We start from the raw sequence: 18,475 nt of genomic DNA on the forward strand, positions 1-18,475 counted from the left end.
CACGCCGCTGGGGATTTTCTCCAGAAGCCGGGGAGAGTGGTTTGTTTTTTTAAATTGCATCTATATCCCTTTTTTTCCTTCCCAAGACCTCATGGGAATACACATGGCTCACCTCTTTGCCACAAGGTCCTCAGGACCTTTGCCACAAGGACAGCCAGAGAGAGGGCTGGAGGTTGGTCACCAAAGGGGTAGAAATATGACGAATACATCACATTATAATATTCTGAAAGACCAGCCCCTGAAATGACTCTCAAGGCAACGCTCTGGTTCCTAATGTCTGATGGCAACCTTTTCCCCTAGGTTATACCTGCACGAGATGTTAATGATTTACTTTTGTTTTCATTAGAGTGGCTTTAAATTGAAGTAAGATCCCGACAGCTGCATTCTGTCATGCTTTCACCCTGCCCTGTGCTTTTATATCTACAGAAGGGGAAAAAATTCCCAGCTTATTTAGATTTTTAATGAAGTCACCCTGTTCTTTGGCCTGCATTTCAAAAGTACCTTTCGGTTTCCTATCAGGACGAAACTCTGAGCATCTGATACTTTTCTTCTAATTCTTTGTTTTCTGCTTTTTGAATTATGCACAAATAGATGTGCATGGCTGGAAATGCATATATTTGAAAAATATGTGCAAACATGCTTTCATCACATGAAATGAGCACATTAGGAGAAATGTCTTTTTAAAGCCCCGGCTGTGAAAAGTGCATAGCAAAATGGGCCTGAATTTCAGGAATAAAGAAAGCTGTCTTATACCGAGTCAGACCCTTGTTCCATATACCCTGGTATTATCAATTTGCACGGGCAGCTGTCACTCAGCATAGTTTTAGTCAGACCTCACTGGACATCCCTGGTATTCCCTGCTGGTCTTACATCCAGGAGCTAAGCATGATCCGTTTGCTGTGGTTCATATTGGGGGGGGGGTTCTTTTGACGGGAGGAAAATTCCCCAACTGACTGGGAGCTCAAAAAGCAAATCCTTGCAACCTGATACAAAACTGTATGTGAAGTGGGGGTGGATGCGATGCGATTTGATGCCAAGCAAAGGGAGCAAGAAATAAATACCAGCGGGGGCTCTGAGTTAGGCAGCAAAATCAAGATGGAGAGATTCTGGCATCCCTATTCAGATTGCCGCCTTCCGAGTAGATGCAACAGGAGGAGGAGGAGGTGGTGGTGGTGGAGAGCGCTCCTGAGCACAGCCTTCCCTCTGTCCTCTGGCTGTGGCTTCGCCTGTAATTTGTTCCTGCTCTGGTGTGCGCTGTGGCTCTTGCTGGCGCCCAAACTTCAAAAGCCCCAACTGCGGTTTTTAAGGCAGGACCAGCTGCCTTAAAGTGGCAGAGAGAGAGCGAGAGACTCCCGGGTCTGGGAGCAGTTGTGTCCTTCCTGGTAGCCAGCAAGGAGAGTTCTGGGCAGTTGGCAAAGGAAGCCGAGCTCATTCATCCAGCGAGGAGAAGCTCGCTCTGTTTGCTGCTCTGGAGTAAACAAACCAGAAAATCCATTTTCCTTTTGTTTGTTTTCTCCTCTCTCTCTCTCTTTCAGGGTCTGATGGGCTTCCTTGGTCCAGTAGGGGAACCTGGAATAGTCGGGGAGAAGGTAAGGAAGGGCAGCTGTTTTGGACCAGCTGTAAGAAATTGGGCACATTTAGGTTTAATACTGTCAGGAGCCATCCCTTCTCTGCATGAAAAAAAACCTCCTCTCTGGTTGAAAGGGTGCCAGGGAACAGTCCTCTCTTTTTTTGTGAGTGACCTGCCTCGAAAGGCCTTCCTCCTCTGGTTGAAAGACAAAGAACCATGAGCTCTCCTGATCAGTTGACCTCTTCCAGTTTTGGTGATACGGGAGAGTCTGTCCCACCTCCTCGCCACCGTTCTGTGTTCTCTCTTCCACGGCTAGCCTGTAGGAGAATGGAGGGTGCCCCCCAGGGTCCAAGGCTGGTTCCGGAACTCCTCAAAGCAAATAGGTTTTCCATTAAACCACAATTACCTTTTTCTAAAACAGAAAACGTGCTCCTTTGAGGGCTCAGTGAGAGAGAGAGAGAGAATCTTGTTGTAGAAACTAACTAATGAATGAACTAGAACTTTATTTATTCAGACTTATTTGAAATGTCATCTTTTATTTATTCAAATACATAAATTAAGAAAGAACTTCAACAAAAGTATTCTCATTCCCTTCTCGGTTCGTTGGCAGGAGCTGGAGCAGCCCTGAAAGGCCCCCCCCCCGGGAGCTTTTCCGCCCATGAGCTGCTTTGCTCAAGGATTCCAGGCTCCCTTCGGTGGCTCGCCTCTCCTGCCAACCCCATCGAAGCACCGGCCAGGGTGCTGAGATGGGGCTCTGCCGTGTGCCCCTCTGGACCGGAAGGCGTTGCCTTTTAAGCCTCTTCTGCTGATTCCGGGCAGGCTGTTTGTTCACTGAAATTTCTCACCCTGGCTTTGTGTGTGTGTGTGTGTCTCCCCCCTAGGGTGACCGGGGTGCAGTCGGACCACCGGGACCGCCAGGCGCCAAGGGGTCGATGGTAAGGAGTAAGTCTGCATCCTCTCTGCTCTTTCTCAGCCTGACCAACGAGGGGTCCGCTCCTCGTCTCTCTCGCTCCCACTTGCACCTTCCTGGTGGTGACCCCTGCCATGCTTTCTCCTCCCTCTCCAGCAGCCGGTCCTCACCCTTCCAAGTCAAGACGGGTGGCTTGGTCTGAGCTAACTTACAACGTCTTAGCACTTATGTGACCCGGTGGGATTTAGTGCGTGCTGGCCACACACCATACCCTCGCTCCAGGAATCACACTGTTTATAAGCCTGAGAAAACAGTTTTCCTTGATTTGCCAAAGTGAAGGCTATCACAGCAAAGATGGCATATCTCTCTCTGTGTGTGTGCGCGTGTGTGCATGTGCGTGTGCGCACATTAACTGTTTAAAGTCCATTGAGCAAGTGTGGATAGAAGATAACTCAGAAAAAAGAGATCTCTCCTTGACCTGGAGTAGATCACCAAGAACCTACTGGATTGTTGACCGGAGTCCCACGACCATTATTGCTAGAGGTGCTTGTAACCACATCTGCCACACACACACATGGTGACAGGAGAGTGGCAGCACACACGGTTTCACCATTGGCCCAAGAGTCTTGTGTCGCCTCTAAGACTAGCAGATTTATTTCTGTGTGAACTTTCAGAGACTCCAAACCGCTTCCTCTCACGCATGCAATACAGTACTTCAGCATCAGGCGGACAGTTTGTTGTTACTGTTTGAATAAATGAATGCGCTTTGAAACGTGTCACTGTGGTTGTACTGTGCTTAAGTAAGAAGTGGGGTAAACGGGCACAGGATTTCATGGGTGTTCCTCTGTGTTTCGTAGGGACATCCGGGGCTACCAGGTGCAGTTGGCGAGCAGGGCCCTCCTGGACCACCGGTACGTAAAGCCTGCTTTCCTTCAAGCTGGCCCCCAAGAGTCACTGCTGTCTCTTTCTATCACGATGAATTTTGTTTGGTGAGGGTGGGGAACGCTCTTCCCCTCAGCACTGCCACCGAACCCTTGGTTTTTGAGAGCACGAGACTATGAGGTGGGCCTTCGGCTTATCTGTTCAAACAGGGCGGCCTCTCCTCGGGACAGGGGTGGAAACGGCATTTTAAGAAACAGAAGAAATGGGAACATTCCCCTTAAACGTCCTTCTGATCTTCTTCTAGGGCCCTGCTGGGATTCGTGGCCCTCCGGGAACGAGAGGCTCCAAAGGCCGTCGGGTAGGTGGCTCAGCTTGTTTCCCTTTGAGCTTCTGGGCAAGGAGATCAAGGCTGATAGATTTGTAGGCCTGGCGGGTTGAAAAGAGTTAAATCATTCACCTAAAGGTGGTCCACATGCGAAACGCACAGGCTTCATCCGGCAGGGTGACTCGCTGCTGAGTAGCTGCAACCGAGGAGGCTCTGTTGCGCGTCTTAGCCAGGTGTGCTTCTGGCAGTGGTGGAGCCCAGTGCGCCAGCTGCCTCCTCTGAGGAAGAGGAAGACAGCCGTCCTTCGGAGCTCAGGAATCTGTGGTCCAGGAGTCAGCTGGCATCTCCTCTCAGCCCCAGCCAGCCTAGCCAACAGCCGGAGTTGGGGCTCAGCATCACAGGGAGGGCCTCGTAGTCCTTGGCCCCAACAGGGTTTCCCTTTTGCTGCCTTGGATTAACAGTTCTTGACGCGGCATAGACCTGCTTTCGAGTCCTTGGCTGTTGTGTTTTCCATGCTCGCTTAGGGGTACCTGCGCCGCCTTAGACCTCAAAAACAACCTTTCTGTGTTCTGGATGATGTAACAAGTTCTCAGACTGATGCTGTCAAAGATCGTGGCTCTGGTGGGTTTGTTTCCCATCCGTGTCCTTCGCAGAGACATGCAGCGCTCATATGCTGAATTCCATCACCGCCCCGTTTCTCATAGCTGGAGAAGGTTTAAAGGCACTATTTTGCATGAGGGGAACAAATGACATGCAGCGAGGCCACCCTGTTGAGTGGAGATGAATGGAAAATAATTTCGGCATGGTCTCTCTTGGGCCAGAACTAATCTTGCACTTATTGGCGTGTAAATCTCCAGGGTGCCGCACCGCACAGGAAGCCGAGAGGAAGCCTCTCCCGGGCCCTTTCTTTCGGCATCCCGTTCTGGAACAGCAATTCCATTCCCTCCCTCTCTCTGTCTCTCTTTATAATTTTTTTTCTTGTTCTTCCTTTTTTTTTTCTTTTGAGCCAAGCCTGTTATTTCCAGAAGGCCTTTCCCTGCCGCTGTGGCATTGGGCTGCGCCTGGGCCAAAAACTCTCCGACGTGCCCCGGGTTTCCCCTCGTTTGCCTTCCACTTCTTCTGCAGCTTGAGCGAAGCCAGAGGCGGCGAGGGAGGAACGGCGCCGGTGGTTATAGGCCTTCTGGCCGCCCTCCCTCCTGAAGCTGTCAGACCCATTTAATTTGGGGAAAGTGCTCTTTTAAAATATATATATATAAATGCTATTTTAATGAGGTGGAAATAAGGCAGTTAAAGAGTTTAGAAAGACCAGCGGGAGTTTTCATGTTAGCTCAGTGAAAGCTGGGTCCTCAGATCGGTCCAGATCGTTTGTAGGCTGGGTGGTTAAGGATCGGCGCATTTCTGGAAGACCTGAGAGTTAACTGTGGATTCTTCTGCCTATGAAAATTGTGCCCAAATCATCACTGAAAAGCCAAATGACACATTATGCGATTTACATGTCTGAACAAGGGTTTTGAATCTTTCTGCTTTTTTTGGGGGGGGGGACCGGACCACTTCAAAGCCCTGATTTGGGACCTGGATAAGGGATGAATTCAGTTTTCTCCTGAAAATGGCTCTTTCTGATTCTTCAAATGCCCAGAAACTGCTGCTGTAGAATCCACTGGCAGTCTCCATGAGAGGAGACCTGTTGATTCATTAGGATTTACACAAGTGTTAACTTATCCTTCAGCAGTTGACTCAGTGGGTCCACTCTAGCTGGAACTAGCCTTTGGATTTAGGCCAGCGTCTTGTCTTTTTTTTTCTTGACTTCTCTTTTTTCCAAACATTTCCATCTACTTTTACAATCAGTGTAGCTTCTCTGAGCAAGCCAATATGTGCCTTGGTCTTCTAGTGACCCCGTTTTGGCTACGAGACAGTCAGCAGAGCTCCCTCCTCCCAGCTTGCTGCGGGTTCCTCAGTCCCCATCACAAGTAGACGAGAGCCATAGGTAGCCTTCCACTTTCGGAGTCTGTGCCTGAACATGATGCTGCGTCTCTCGTGATTTTGCAGCGGAGTTGATGGCCTCGCACAGTGGTTCCCAACCTTGGGTCCCCAGATGTTCTCGGACTAAAACTCCCTGGAGACTTCACTGTGCTGGCTGGTGATGTCTGGGAGATGTAGTCCAAGACCACCTTGGAGTTCCAAGGCTGGGAACCACGACTCTAATGGAAGACCTCGGGGCCGTCCGCTTGATCTCTTTGTAAGCTCCTATTAGATGAGGTCACCTGGTTATTGCCAGAGAGCTCCTGCAGCTGAAGAGACAAATGAGTGTAATTGCATCACTCTGTTACAGCCGTGAGAACGGCTGATGGTCGGATTCCAAAAGATCTCCTGTATGGAGAATTAGTGCAGGGAAGCCGCCCCCGAGGGAGACCACAGCTGCGTTACAATTACATCTGCAAGCGGGATCTGAAGGCCTTAGGAATGGACCTCAACAGATGGGAAACCTTGACATCTGAGCGTTCAGCCTGGAGGCAGGCGGTGCATCATGGCCTCTCCCAATTTGAAGAGACACTTGTACAGCAGACCGAGGCAAAGAGGAAGTCACAAAAGCAGCAAAACCAGGGAGCTGGACGGGGCACAGATTGTATTTGTCTTCAATGTGGAAGGGATGGTCACTCTCGAATTGGCCTTCTCAGCCACACAAGACACTGTTCCAAGACCTCCATACAGAGCACGATACCATAGTCTCTCGAGACTGAAGGATGCCTACACACAGTTACAGCCATCGGACGCCATTTTCAGTCCAATGGCTCCGACGGTGCAGCCGGTCTTGTGCAGGGTCACCCGGAAGTCTTTAGTAGAGGGTTCCAGGGGAACTGGAGCAGCCTTTCATGAAACGACAAGTCCCAGATTCCTTTGGGTGGAGTCATGCCATTGAAAGAGGCCTCAGACTGCTTTTATGGTGTAAGGGGGATACGCTCGGCATCACCTTGCTGATCCTGCCTGGTCCAGTCCCCAGGCTGCCTCTCTCAGCCCATCACTATATCAATTGGACGTGATTTATAGTCATGAGCATGGGTGGGGTGGAATGGCTGGAGCTGAATTGTACTCACCCTTGAAGCCTGTTATGGCTGGGTGCAGTCCGTCTGCTTGCTATGGAACAGTGAGCAGCCAGGAGCCTTGCTCCGATTAAAACAAAAAACAAAAAAACCACACAACACATATCTTCAGTTGAAAAAGCACAATGGAGGGGGAGTGATTGCAGAGTAAATCAGAGGCTTCCAGGAGGACAGACTTCCCATTTTCCGTTTCTGAATTTCCTTGGGATGGGCGAATGCCCATCCAGGTCTTGGGATAGGCTGAAGGGGAACAAAGCAGCACCCAAGTTTCTCAGTTGCCCCAGGTCTGCTGCTTTGGAAATACTGTACAGAGGCATTAAATTTTAGGAGAGATGAAACTATTGATCTGTCTCGGGGATAAGTGCCCTCTACTACCAAAACAGTCATTACAGTGACATCACAGAGGAAAGCATTACGTCTGACGGTGGTTCTAAGTGTACAGTCTTCTTCTTCTCAGATACTTGGTTAGATTTTGTGTGAATTTTTAAAGTGTTAGGAAAAAGCAGAAGTTCTTAAGTAAGGCTATCCATGCTCTGTGGTCCATTTTGGTCTTTCTTTCTTTCTCCCTCTTTCTTTCTTTTTTCTTTTCCCCCCTCAAGCTGCCTCCTGCTCTTTCCCTTTTGAGAAGGGTGGAGCTCTTAGTCTTCCAAACTGCTGGAGCTCGACCTTGGACATCTTCCTCCATTGTTCTCTTGGGGATTGTTACCTTGACAGCTTAGTTAGCACAGTCCTGCTGATGACTGCCTACTGCAAAGGATGGTCTGTTATTCCAGAGGGAGTTGATGCCCCCTCCTCCTTCACAGCATTGTTTTTTTGGGCTGACTCGTTAGCAAAAAGTTGAAATACAGTAAAACAGTGGTTGCACGGGACAGGTGGAAAAACAGATGTCAGTGGACATGATTCAGAAACCCATGGTGCTTTGTGCAGATCCTGGTTTTTTTAATGTACTCAGTGGCATCCTGTTCTTCTCTACTAAGAAAGAAGCTGTCTTGAGCCTGGCTCGTTCAGAGCAAAGCTGAGCCAACATGCCCAGCTTGCGTCGCTCTTTCTCACACTTGACAATCCAAGAGTGTCTGGGAACTCAGCAGTCAAGGGGCTCAAAAGTCCACGAGTCTCCCAAGGTGTTGGACTACAACCCCCATCATCCCCAGCAAGACTGGGCCGTCCTAAGTCATTTATCTGCCTGAGGCAAAGATCAAGGCGATACCACCTTCTAATTCCCGTAGACATAAGCCAGTCGGACTGAAGTCTGAATTATATTTTAGTGCGGTTGACCGGATAGGGCCCTCTGCTATTCTTAGCGGGCCCAAGGACGGCCTCGGGATGTATGCAGCTTTGACTTGCAGCAAACCGATCTCGTCTGAACTCTGACCAGATTGGTTGTGTCCAGTGTGGTAGGAAGAGCTCAAGAAGGTGCCTGCATGCATTTGACTTCTTGACTAGTTGAGCCTGATCCTTCCTGCTGCCCCCAAATCAGCTGAGGAATTGCTACGGCGGTGGTGTCGTCATCATCGTATCAAGGAGCATGTCCCAGACACCCAGCCGCTCTGTTCTCCCTGCCCTTGTGCTAATTACCTCTTGCGAACAAGCTTTTTGGTGTCGCTCTGTTCCTGAGGAGTGGCAAGCTGCCTCTCGCTGGGATTTCGGTCTCTGCCCTTCCCAGTCTGCCTGCCCTGTGTTTCTGATCCCACATCCAAGAACATAATTCAAATCAGAGTGGAAAGGCAGGAATGGGGCCTTTCCTGCCAGACGCTTGTGGGTTTTGCTGAGCCCTGCTTTGGTGCTTCATTAGCCGTTTCAGTTTTTGAAGTCCAATGAATAGCTAATCTGGTTTTGATTGAGGGAGAACAATGGGGATTTGATTGTGGCCGCTTTTTGGAGATCCTCGGGTTTTTTTGGGGGGGGCATGGGGGGGATACCTGCTGTCAACTGGTACAGAAAAAAGACAAAACCCCAACTTTAAAGATAAAGCAGTCCTCTCGTGACAAGAATGGGACTAAATTCTCATTTGGCCGAGGCCCCCTTCCGCAACATTTTTGAACGGAGGTGGGAGATCAGTTGCGTCGCAAAAGCTTTTCTTTCCAGGGAATCCAGGGTTTTCAGCAAAATGCTTTAATCCTAAGGATTAATTTTAAACACATGCCCCGAACCGCGAGGGTTCAGGGTAGCTTTTGACTCAAAAAGCCAGAGCCTCTATGGAATTAAGCCCATGTGCTACGCTGGTGGCAAAGCGAGCGTGAAAGATCAGCTTCCCCAACGGACGTCAGCTTGGGCCAACTGGGGATTTTTTTTTCCCAAGTGATGATTCAGAAGATATAAGATTGCTTAAGTCATTGCTCCAGGATTGGTACAGGCAGAGTGCAGAAAATCAGATAGGCTGGATTTCAAAATATCATTTCCAAAACTGCGGGAATTCTTTTTCGTAGGCCAGTTGAAGCTCACAAAATATTGTGTAAGCTTTTCAGTTCTCCGGAATGCTTTGTAAAGCAATTCCCGGTTTAAAGTGAGTTTCCTGAAGGGGATCTTCCACATATTTGGATGATGATCTCCTTCACCCTTAGTCATGAACTGCACCGACCTGGACGCTCACTCTTTACCGAAAGGACAAGCAAGGACACCGGTAGGCATAAAACGGTGTGAAGATGTAGAATAGGAATTTTTAAAAATTATCATTTCGGCCTCATTAGAACGCGTGTCACTTGAGTGGGTAGATAGTCTCAAGAATGACCCGGGAACGTCCTGCTGAGTCTTCTGTCCGAGGTGCATGATGGGGGCAACGTCAAGGTCTTTGTTATTCCACCTTGTGGTTCTTTATCTTTAAATCATATTTGAACTGGGCAGCCCTTCAAATGGAAGATGGTCTTCCCTAAAACGGTGGTGCCGTGTCTTCCCTCGACCTACAGATCTGATTCCATGTGGCTCTTCTTCTGTTTCTTAAGGTTGTCCTTCTCTGGCCACTTCAGGCCACCTGATGGACCGAACTGCCAAAGGAGGTCATGAACGTATAAAGAGAGGAGGCATCCTCTTTCTGCAACGCGTCAGGATAGGGGCCTGCACGTTTTCATCTCCTTTCGCTGCAGCCATGATCAGTTTGGCTGAGCCCAGCAGCTGTTCCTGCCTTACTTATTAAACTTTGGCAAGATTTTGCTTGCTTTAGCAATTTGTCTCTCCCTCTCTCTCTCGCACAGACACCCCCATACACATACATGCAATCACACTGCTGCTCTGTGCAAAGCCTCCCCCCCCCCTCCGTCTTTCCCACTCACACTGCAGTCACTTTTGGCCAAATACTGGCGCTCATCCCCATTGGCTTCAAGCTTGCATCTTGATTATCAGGTTTGGCTCCGACCCTCCTCCTTCTCTCCCCCGTCCGGCACCCCTTTCCACTTCCTTGCTGCCGGCCCAGTCTCTCTCTCTCTCTCCTTCTCCCGCCCCCCACTCCAGTTTCTCCTCTTCAGGCCAGTTTGTGCATTTGAAATCAGCCTCTGATCCAAAGCCTGCTTCCAAAGCCGGCATGAACAACAGCCAGCCTCTATGAGCAGAGCAGAGCCAGAGGATAGACAGGGCTGCGCAGTGACTTCCTTTTCCTCCGTTTCTTGAGCGCTCTCCGCTTCTCGAGAACCGCAGACTCAGAATTTACATCTGGGCGGGCAAAACATGGCCCTCCAGATGTGGCTGGAGTGTGACTCCCATTATCCTATGCTGAGGAACGTGGATGAGTCGCAACATCTGGAGGCCCATGCCTTGCCAAACTCAACTTGCTAGATGCCTGAACCCTCCCTTCTCCTGCGTGGTGCAACCTGACGTTCTGCATGAGGAAGAGGATGTGGTCCGCTAATGAGCCAAGCAGCTTCTTGCGACCGAGGTTGGGGGAAGCGCTCAGGTGCGCTAGAACTCCAGCAGGCTGCCGGGGATGGGAGGTTTTTAAGAGGAGACTCATGGAACGTGACATGCACTCTCAAAGGGGTATATGTGGACTTATTCTTAGGAAGGTAAAATGAAGGCGATCAAAGACCCGTCTGAACCAGGATTCTGAGTGGGACCTTCTTCTTTGCAAACACAAAGTCATGGGTTTAAGCTCCATTAGTTCCAGGTTAGGGCTGGTCAGAATCCTGCTTGAAATGCTGCAGAACCGTGGCTGCCTATCAGAGCTGGCAGTATAGGGTGGATTGACCAAAGGTCTGACTCAGCCCAAAGGAGGCTGTAACTGCTTATGGAACAGTGCCCGCAGGATGAGCGTATGCTTGCCTCCCCTAGTGTTGGAAATACAGACGGATCCTGTCCCTGATACCGGAGGGGACGTCTCGCTCTCCTCCGGACTAGTAGCCATGGATGGTCTGAAGTGCCATGTCTTTGTCTAACCATTTTTTTACAGGTGTCCAAGTTGGTAGCCACCCCTACCTCCAGTGGTTATGAGTTCCAGGGGTTAGCAATGTGCTACGCATTCATCCCATTTACATCCCATGAGTGCCGCTCAGGCTGAGACCCCGCCCGCTCCAACATGTGGGTCCCTATTAGGCACTTGTGTTGGTCTCTTTCTTTTTCTGCTTATGTGTTATTATAGTTTCTTGTCCTCTGCAATCATTATCATCGTAATGAGTATTCCGCATCGTGAGTGCTGTAAACTTTTGCTGTAGAATTTACTTCCGTGTGATGTTCAGTTGAGGTGTCTCAATGGAGACAGAAGAGGGAAGAGCCTCTCTTTTCGTTGCAGGATAAGTCAACAATTCCCTCCATCATCTGTCAAGACCGAGGGATGGGCACCATCTGGCCTTACAGATGTTTGTCAGAGTGTAACTCCCATCAGCCCCAGCCAGCACTGGACTGATGGAAGTTGGAGTCCGGAGGCATCTGTAGGGATGCCTGCTGGCCACCTCTCTGTTTTGTAAAAAAAACAACAGGGTTTTGTAAAAAAACAACAACAAATCCAACAAACAACACAGATTTAAAACTCCTTGTGCTCTTCTCTTTCATGACGAGGGGATTTCCATCATCTGCGGCATAAGGGAGACACCTGCTGTTCATTCCCTTTGTCTCCATTTCACATTCTCCTTCTCTTTTATTTTAAAGTATTTGGTATATATTCATGGGTCTCTCTCTCTCTCTCTCTCTCTGTGTCCCCCCCCTTCCAGGGTGCCCGAGGTTCTGATGGACTTGTGGGTGAACCAGGGTCACGAGGCGCCAAGGTGAGTTCCCTTTTCAAGAGGTATGAATCGTAGCATCCTTGTTCATGGACTTTGCCATGTCGCATGTGGGCATGCAGCTTGCCAGTTGCGCTGGAAAGAGAAAACCAGGCTTTTAAAGACCTGTGCAAAGCAGAAATTAAATCTGTTTTAACTAGCTAGTTTGAACACAGGTTCATGACAGAGACTGCATTTTAGAGAAGGAGCTTAGACAATGCTTCCTGCTAGAATTTATTGTTAACTCATTCACTGGAAGTTGTTGCTGGAGAAGCTTAGAAAGATCAGTAATAGGCTAGTCCCTTCTCTCCGGCTATATACGTTCAAATAGAGTATGCATATGCAGAATATACATTCAAAAGGGAAGGCATACGGAGAATAAAAAGTAGGAAGGAAGGAGGCCAAGAAATATCAATCTCAGTTTGATTCCTGTAATGACCAGTTAGATGTCAATGGGTGAGGTAGGCAGAGAAAACATCTGTTCCTTGATGTTTCAACAGGAAACACAATACAAAATAAAAGCAAAAAAGCCCAAAAAACAAAACATTGTGGCCCCTTAAAGACTAACTGCTATATTTTGATGTAACCTTTCCTGGATCCTGCCTGCTTCCAGTGTGATGGCTTGGTTGTGAGATGGCCACAGTGTCTATTGACTCAGGGGGGACTCTGCTGCATATTAGGTTCTTATTTCATGTTCTGTTGCTACGTTCATATTGCAACTGTCATCCAGTAAGTTCAGTGCACTGTGTGTGGCTCTCTTCTTCCTTGCTTCATCTTTGTAATAACCCTGTGAAGTAGGTCAAGTGAAGGGAGCAGGAATGTTCCAAAGATCACCCAGATCATTTCATGGCTAAGCAGGAAAAAACCCAGGTCTTCTGAGTCCCAATCCAGCCTTCAAACCCACACATCACATGACTGTTACTATTAAGTGTGTAGTTCACCAGATTTAGAAAACGAATTGGTCCAGTGTTGGATGTGTTGGATGTGTTCTGAATCCAGCATTGTTCCCCGGAGAATTTCTTCCCCGGCTTGGAAAGTACAGTGAGATTTTGCGTAATGGTGCCTCATCAAAATGGTATCTGTTTGTCATCCAAGTCCCGGCTACTAGTCAATGTCTGGACAGGCGAGTGTTTTCCAAAATAAACCTTGAATACTGTGCCAATTCCAGACCGAGTCGATGGAGGTTTCCCCGTCACTGCTGTGTACGATCCAAGCCCGAATCTCCGCAATGCACCATTAAATGCCTGGTTGTGGGAAAGGGTTCTGTGACGTTAGGAAGCCGGGTTTGCATTTCAACCAGATGCTACCAGCAACCAGCCTGTCATAAGCCTGAGAGGTGGGGAGGTCAGAATGCTGGACAGGCCCTCAGGAGAGGGCCAGTTAGAGGACTAAACGAGGCCATTTCGCTCTTTGTAAGAAGTGAGCCTTAGATACGGAAGCCTTTGGAGCATCACAGCCAGGAGGAGACCACCTGGACCCCTTATGTAGTTTTTGGTTTCCAAGGGTCCCCCAGCCTTAGGCTGCCTGGCCACTGATAAAAGGCCAGCAGCATCTGGATGACCACAAGGTCCCCATCCCTGATTCCACATGTCAGCAAAATAAATCCATCTCTTTTTGGCCCTTGTCTTTTCCCTCTCTTCTCTCATTCACACACACACCCCTCTTTCTTTTTCTTGCTAACAGGGCCTTCCAGGAGATCCTGGCAAAGATGGACCAGATGGGCAACAGGTAAGACCAATGTACAAGACCCTCTAATTTTCAGCCCCACTGGGCTGGGCTCCACCTCTCTCTCTCTCTCTCTCTCTCTCTCTCACGGCTTTGCCCCGGTGTGTGTGCGTGACTCTGACACACACATGCCCCGCGCAATCACTGCGCAAAGGAGGAAGACAGCTGCGCAGAGGGAAGCGGAGTTGTGCATGTGTGCACGTGCACCCAGCTTAGCAGGAACCTTTGGAGTTGCCCGAAAAAGGAGTACTTGACTGATGTAGATCAATACAGGTGTGAAACTGGATCTCGGCTGTTCTCAGTGCCTCCAGCAAGTCTTACTACGACTCCCTGAATAGCTTTTTAAAATCTGGACCCCTGGATTGTTTATTTTAGTTTTTTCTTCTTCTTCTCCCTTACTTAACTTTCAGTGGAAACGCGAGGACAGGACGTGCCTCAAGAAACAAGGTCTCCTCGAGGTGGTATGAAAACCAGAAAGGACGGCTGGAGCATCTGAGTCTCTCTCTCTCTCTCCAGAAACAAGATTTTTTGAGAGAGCGAGACAGATAGATGCTCCAGCCATCCTTTCTGGTTTTCATACCACCTCGAGGAGACATGCTTGCATTTGGATGGGAAGCCATTGCTGTGATTTTTTTTTTCCAGGGGAAAATTGGAGAAATGGGAGAGGCGGGATCCCGCGGCTTCCCCGTAAGTAGGAAATGCATCCTGTTTTCTAGCAAAGCTTGTCTTCACAGTTGGGCGAAGGGCAGCACCAGAGGGAGTATCTTAGCAGACAAAGTCCTGCTTCTGTGTCGCATCGAGGGGAAGGTGTGACAGAGCATCTCCCACCACCACCACATTGCCTTTTGACCTTTTGTGAGAGTTTTCTTCAAACCCTCCCTCCCTCCACACACACACACACACACACACACACACAGAAGAAACATCAGAACAATAATTGAAATATTCCATTGGCTTTGACCCTTTTCCCTGTTAGTTGGAGGCACCCACCGTTTAGTAGGAACGTGGTGTGTGTGTGGCCCTCCAGATCCCCTTGGATGTCCACACTTGTGGTTCAGATTGCTTTCTCCCCTAAAAGGAACCAGGTTTTCTTCCATTTCTAGTCCCTGATGGCCTTCCTGCTGCTCGGTTGACTATTTACAAGATGCTGGTGATGCTTGTTAAAGAGGCGTGAAAAGTCGCCTTCCTGCCTGGAACTCGGACTCTTCCTTGTCTTGTTTCGTTGCAGGGCGTCCAAGGACCTTCTGGGCCTCAAGGAGCGAAAGGTCCTTTGGGAGACCCGGCAAGTACCCTGTCTGGACTCTCTCCACCCCTTTTTTCCCCTTCGCCACAATCCCTTTCTCTCTGGGCAACGTCGGAGAGTGACTGCATTTAGGACCAGAGGAGGTGGCTTTAAACCCATCCCAATCATTCTATGATTTTCTCATGCTTGGGTTAAATCTCGTTTGGAGTCCGGGCACCACAGATTAAGGAGTGTATGGACCAACGTGGAGCGCCAGGGGAAAAGCAACCGGCAGGGCAAAGGTTCTGCAAAGCCAGAGCTGTGGGGGGAACATTTTTGTGGGCTGGGTCTTCCCACCCTGAAGGAAAAAGAGAGGAGAATAGAGTGATCTGATGATAGCCAGTCAGAGCAGTGGCCGCAGGGAAGAGGGAGCCCATGTGCCATCTCCTCCTCCAGAGGGTGGGCCTCAAACCCATAGATTCACAGGATGAAAAGGGAGATTCTGACTGTGGTCAGGCCGGTTTTGCAGGAGAATGGGCTCCCCTTGCCTTGCAGTAGTGCTGCCCCCCCCCCGGCTGTATCCCAGCTCATTCTAGGTTTCTTGACCCCCTTGCCCACTTTGTATCCCTTTAACCTTGTGCGTCTCTTTTTCAGGGACCTCCGGGGGCACAAGGTCCACCGGGGCCTTTGGGAGAAATGGGACACAAGGTACAGTACCCTCCCCAGTGACAGCCCCCGGGGCCGCTCCGTTCCTGCCTCCTGGCCATCCGCTCCCGCCCACCCGTCCTTCTGCATTAGGGATCCTCCAACTGCGGGGGACGCCCCTAAGACAGCGGTTTCTGAACCTGGGGTCCCCAGATGTGCTTTGACTGCAGCTCCCAGGAATCCTGGCTGGCAGAGCTCACGGTGAAAGCCTCTGGGCGTTGGAGTCTAGGAACGCCTGGGGACCTCAGATTGGGGGAACCCCTGGTTCTGACATGCATATTGTGAACCTAGGGCATCCACAATGGCTCTGTGGAAATCCCTCCATCTTAATCTCACTTGTCCAAAGGAAAGCGGGTTGGCCTTTGGGAGGTGAGAGGGCGCCTTGGAACTTGGGACTCCCACCCCTGCCATCGGGTGATAACAACAAGGCCATCCCTTTTTGGCTTCGCTGAGCAAGGGACAAACAGCCTGGGGAAACTTAGTAGGGGGAACGGGTGGGGGGAGCAAGGGCTTTGGCAAATGTTTTGGAAGCTGAAAGAACAGTGGAAGAGACCCTTGGGGATGAATGGTTGGCTCTTCGGCTCTGTTTCTACGGAGGCCAAGGTGGGGAAAGTAATTACGCTGTCACTCTCCCAGCCGCTCTGCTCTAGAAAGCCCGGCTTTGATCTTGCTCCCTATTTAGCTAACAATGGCTTCCCCTTTTTCCCCTCTTTCTTCTCGCTCCAGGGACCCCCGGGCGCGGTGGGACGGCGTGGCCTTCCAGGTGAACCAGGCATGAAGGTAAAAAGAAAATAATACGGATGTGGGGGAGTGGGGCACCCTGCACTGCCCTCCTATGATGGGGCGCCTGCTTCAGGCTGCAGACAGAGTGGGACCTTTGGTTTCTGCATCATCTGTCCCACAGTGTTTTCCTTTTTCCCTTCTTTTTTTTTTTGGACAAAAGGGGGGAAGAGGCTGTTCCTTAGAGGGGGCCCAAGAGAAAAGAAGTCAATTGCCCTTTGCTTTTGTCATCACCACCATCATCCTCATCAACTTAGAACTGCAGAACTGGAAGGGACCCTATGGACTATGGAGTCCAGTGAGGCATTGTGAGGAATTGAACTCCCAACCTTTTGCTCTGCAGCCAGAGGCCTTACACCCCTGAGCTGTCCTAAAACACTCTCCCCCCCCCAGTGCTCAGGCTGAAGAAACTCATGCGCAGAGATGGGGAAATCCTGCCAGTTTCATTTTCTGGCCTGTGGTCTCCCTGGTGCAGGTGGGGTTTCTTGTCCTGGCCTCCTCCACCCAGGGAGAAGGCAGGCCTGATGCCAGCGGTCGTCAAAGTAGGGCTGGTTCCAAGGTCCAGAAGCAAGTTGCCCCCCCGTGCCCTAGGAGTAAATCAAAAGAAAGTGTTGACAACTGGGGGAATCTTGGTTGAACGGCAGGTTGAACTCAGAGGTCCAGGGAGGCTCCTGGAAATCACCCACGCCTACAGGATGTCAACTACTTGCCCTCCGATCTAAGGTCCCACCTTCGCCACCCTGGCAAGCCGAGTTAATGGCTCCTAATACAAAGGCCACTGTACTCTCGGGGACTTGGTCTTCCCCTCCGGAGCTATTTATAAACTACCCTCCACCCCTGCCACCAGGCTTACTACCCTTTCCATCTTTGCTGGAGCTCTGCTACAGCGCCTACAATGGCTCACTTATTTGGGGATGATATTCATTTTTCCTTTCAAGCTCGTTCCCCCTTTCTCACCCCATGGGTCCGTTTGTCTTGGCAGGCCATCCAACACACCCTTCTGGAGTGGCTGCTGCCTCCTGACCCCGGGGACGCCTCTTAAGGTTTCAGCTTCCCTGTTCCTTCCTACCGTTTGGCAACTTTCTCGTTCTTCCAAGGGAACAAAACTCCCATAATTTGCCTAGATGGCCGGATGCGCAGGGAACAAACTCCCGCTGTGTGCAGGGAGGAGCAGGGACGGCGGCTTCTTTCGGCAGCTGGAAGGGACTCGCCAGCAAACTCGTTTCGAGGGATGCTGGCCTGTCCTAAGCCTCCTATGGTTTGCAGAGGGACCGTTCCTTAATGGGAGATTTCCTTTTAAAATAGCCTGCCACTAAACGTGTCCTAGTATCAAGATTTATTGGTCTTCCTATGCAAACAGCTTGGCTGTGTGTGAGCGTCTGCTGTGCTCCTGGCCTCCTTCAGGGGGTCATCTTGCAGCACACCTGTCATAGCCAAGCTCCGCCCCCCGCCTAGGTGTTGCTGGGCTCCACCCTAATCAAGCAGGCACCGCCCCTGACCTCCCAGTCTTCCTTCCTTGAGGCTCGAGGTTTAACTGGGAGACAAAGAGCAGTGCCTTGTCTCCCTTGGGGAGAAATCAACCTGCAACCCCCAGGCCGCGGGGGGGGGGGGGCGCCGACTATAAGAGGTATGCTCAAGGAAGAACCCCGAAGAACGGGAGCCTCAGATTTACTTCATAGGTTTCCTAATCTGATAAACATCCTAAGAATGTTTGGAAAGGTTCATGAAAGTGGCTGATGCTTTTTTTTAAAAAAATATTAACTTTAGACACATTTGGGTGGGTGGGGGGTATGGTGGTAATGTAGTAAACTTAACAGCAGCTGCTTTAAAGCAAGAGAAACTTGTTTTTTAAGAATAGAAACGGGCATAACCTTACAAGAAAAAGTGGAGAGGGGGCAAATCAGCCAACTTTATCCATTCCATTAAAAAACTCCTAATGTTAACCTTCAAAATGCAGTGAAAACAGAATATAATGGTGCCTGTATTATTTGGGGAAAAAAACACAACATCATGCTGCAGGTAGTGTCTTTGTGTGTTCCATATTCATTCTAACCTTAGCTTATTAACATGTACTCAAA

General features: G+C 49.8%; 1 protein-coding gene across 3 annotated transcripts in view; it reads left to right on the top strand.

Moving 5' to 3' along the window:
- COL27A1 (collagen type XXVII alpha 1 chain) overlaps window positions 1-18,475 on the top strand; it is a 134,160-nt gene that overhangs the window by 83,890 nt on the left and 31,795 nt on the right. For all 3 annotated transcript variants that reach the window (XM_078382699.1, XM_078382698.1, XM_072985015.2), the window contains exons 26-35: window positions 1,536-1,589; window positions 2,452-2,505; window positions 3,338-3,391; window positions 3,667-3,720; window positions 11,918-11,971; window positions 13,649-13,693; window positions 14,333-14,377; window positions 14,919-14,972; window positions 15,567-15,620; window positions 16,344-16,397. In XM_078382699.1, coding sequence (XP_078238825.1) covers window positions 1,536-1,589; window positions 2,452-2,505; window positions 3,338-3,391; window positions 3,667-3,720; window positions 11,918-11,971; window positions 13,649-13,693; window positions 14,333-14,377; window positions 14,919-14,972; window positions 15,567-15,620; window positions 16,344-16,397 — 522 coding nt within the window. The remainder of the gene's footprint in view (window positions 1-1,535; window positions 1,590-2,451; window positions 2,506-3,337; window positions 3,392-3,666; window positions 3,721-11,917; window positions 11,972-13,648; window positions 13,694-14,332; window positions 14,378-14,918; window positions 14,973-15,566; window positions 15,621-16,343; window positions 16,398-18,475) is intronic.

Source organism: Pogona vitticeps, chromosome ZW-PAR (assembly GCF_051106095.1).
Source record: "Pogona vitticeps strain Pit_001003342236 chromosome ZW-PAR, PviZW2.1, whole genome shotgun sequence".
In the NCBI taxonomy this organism is placed as follows: Eukaryota; Metazoa; Chordata; class Lepidosauria; order Squamata; family Agamidae; genus Pogona; species Pogona vitticeps.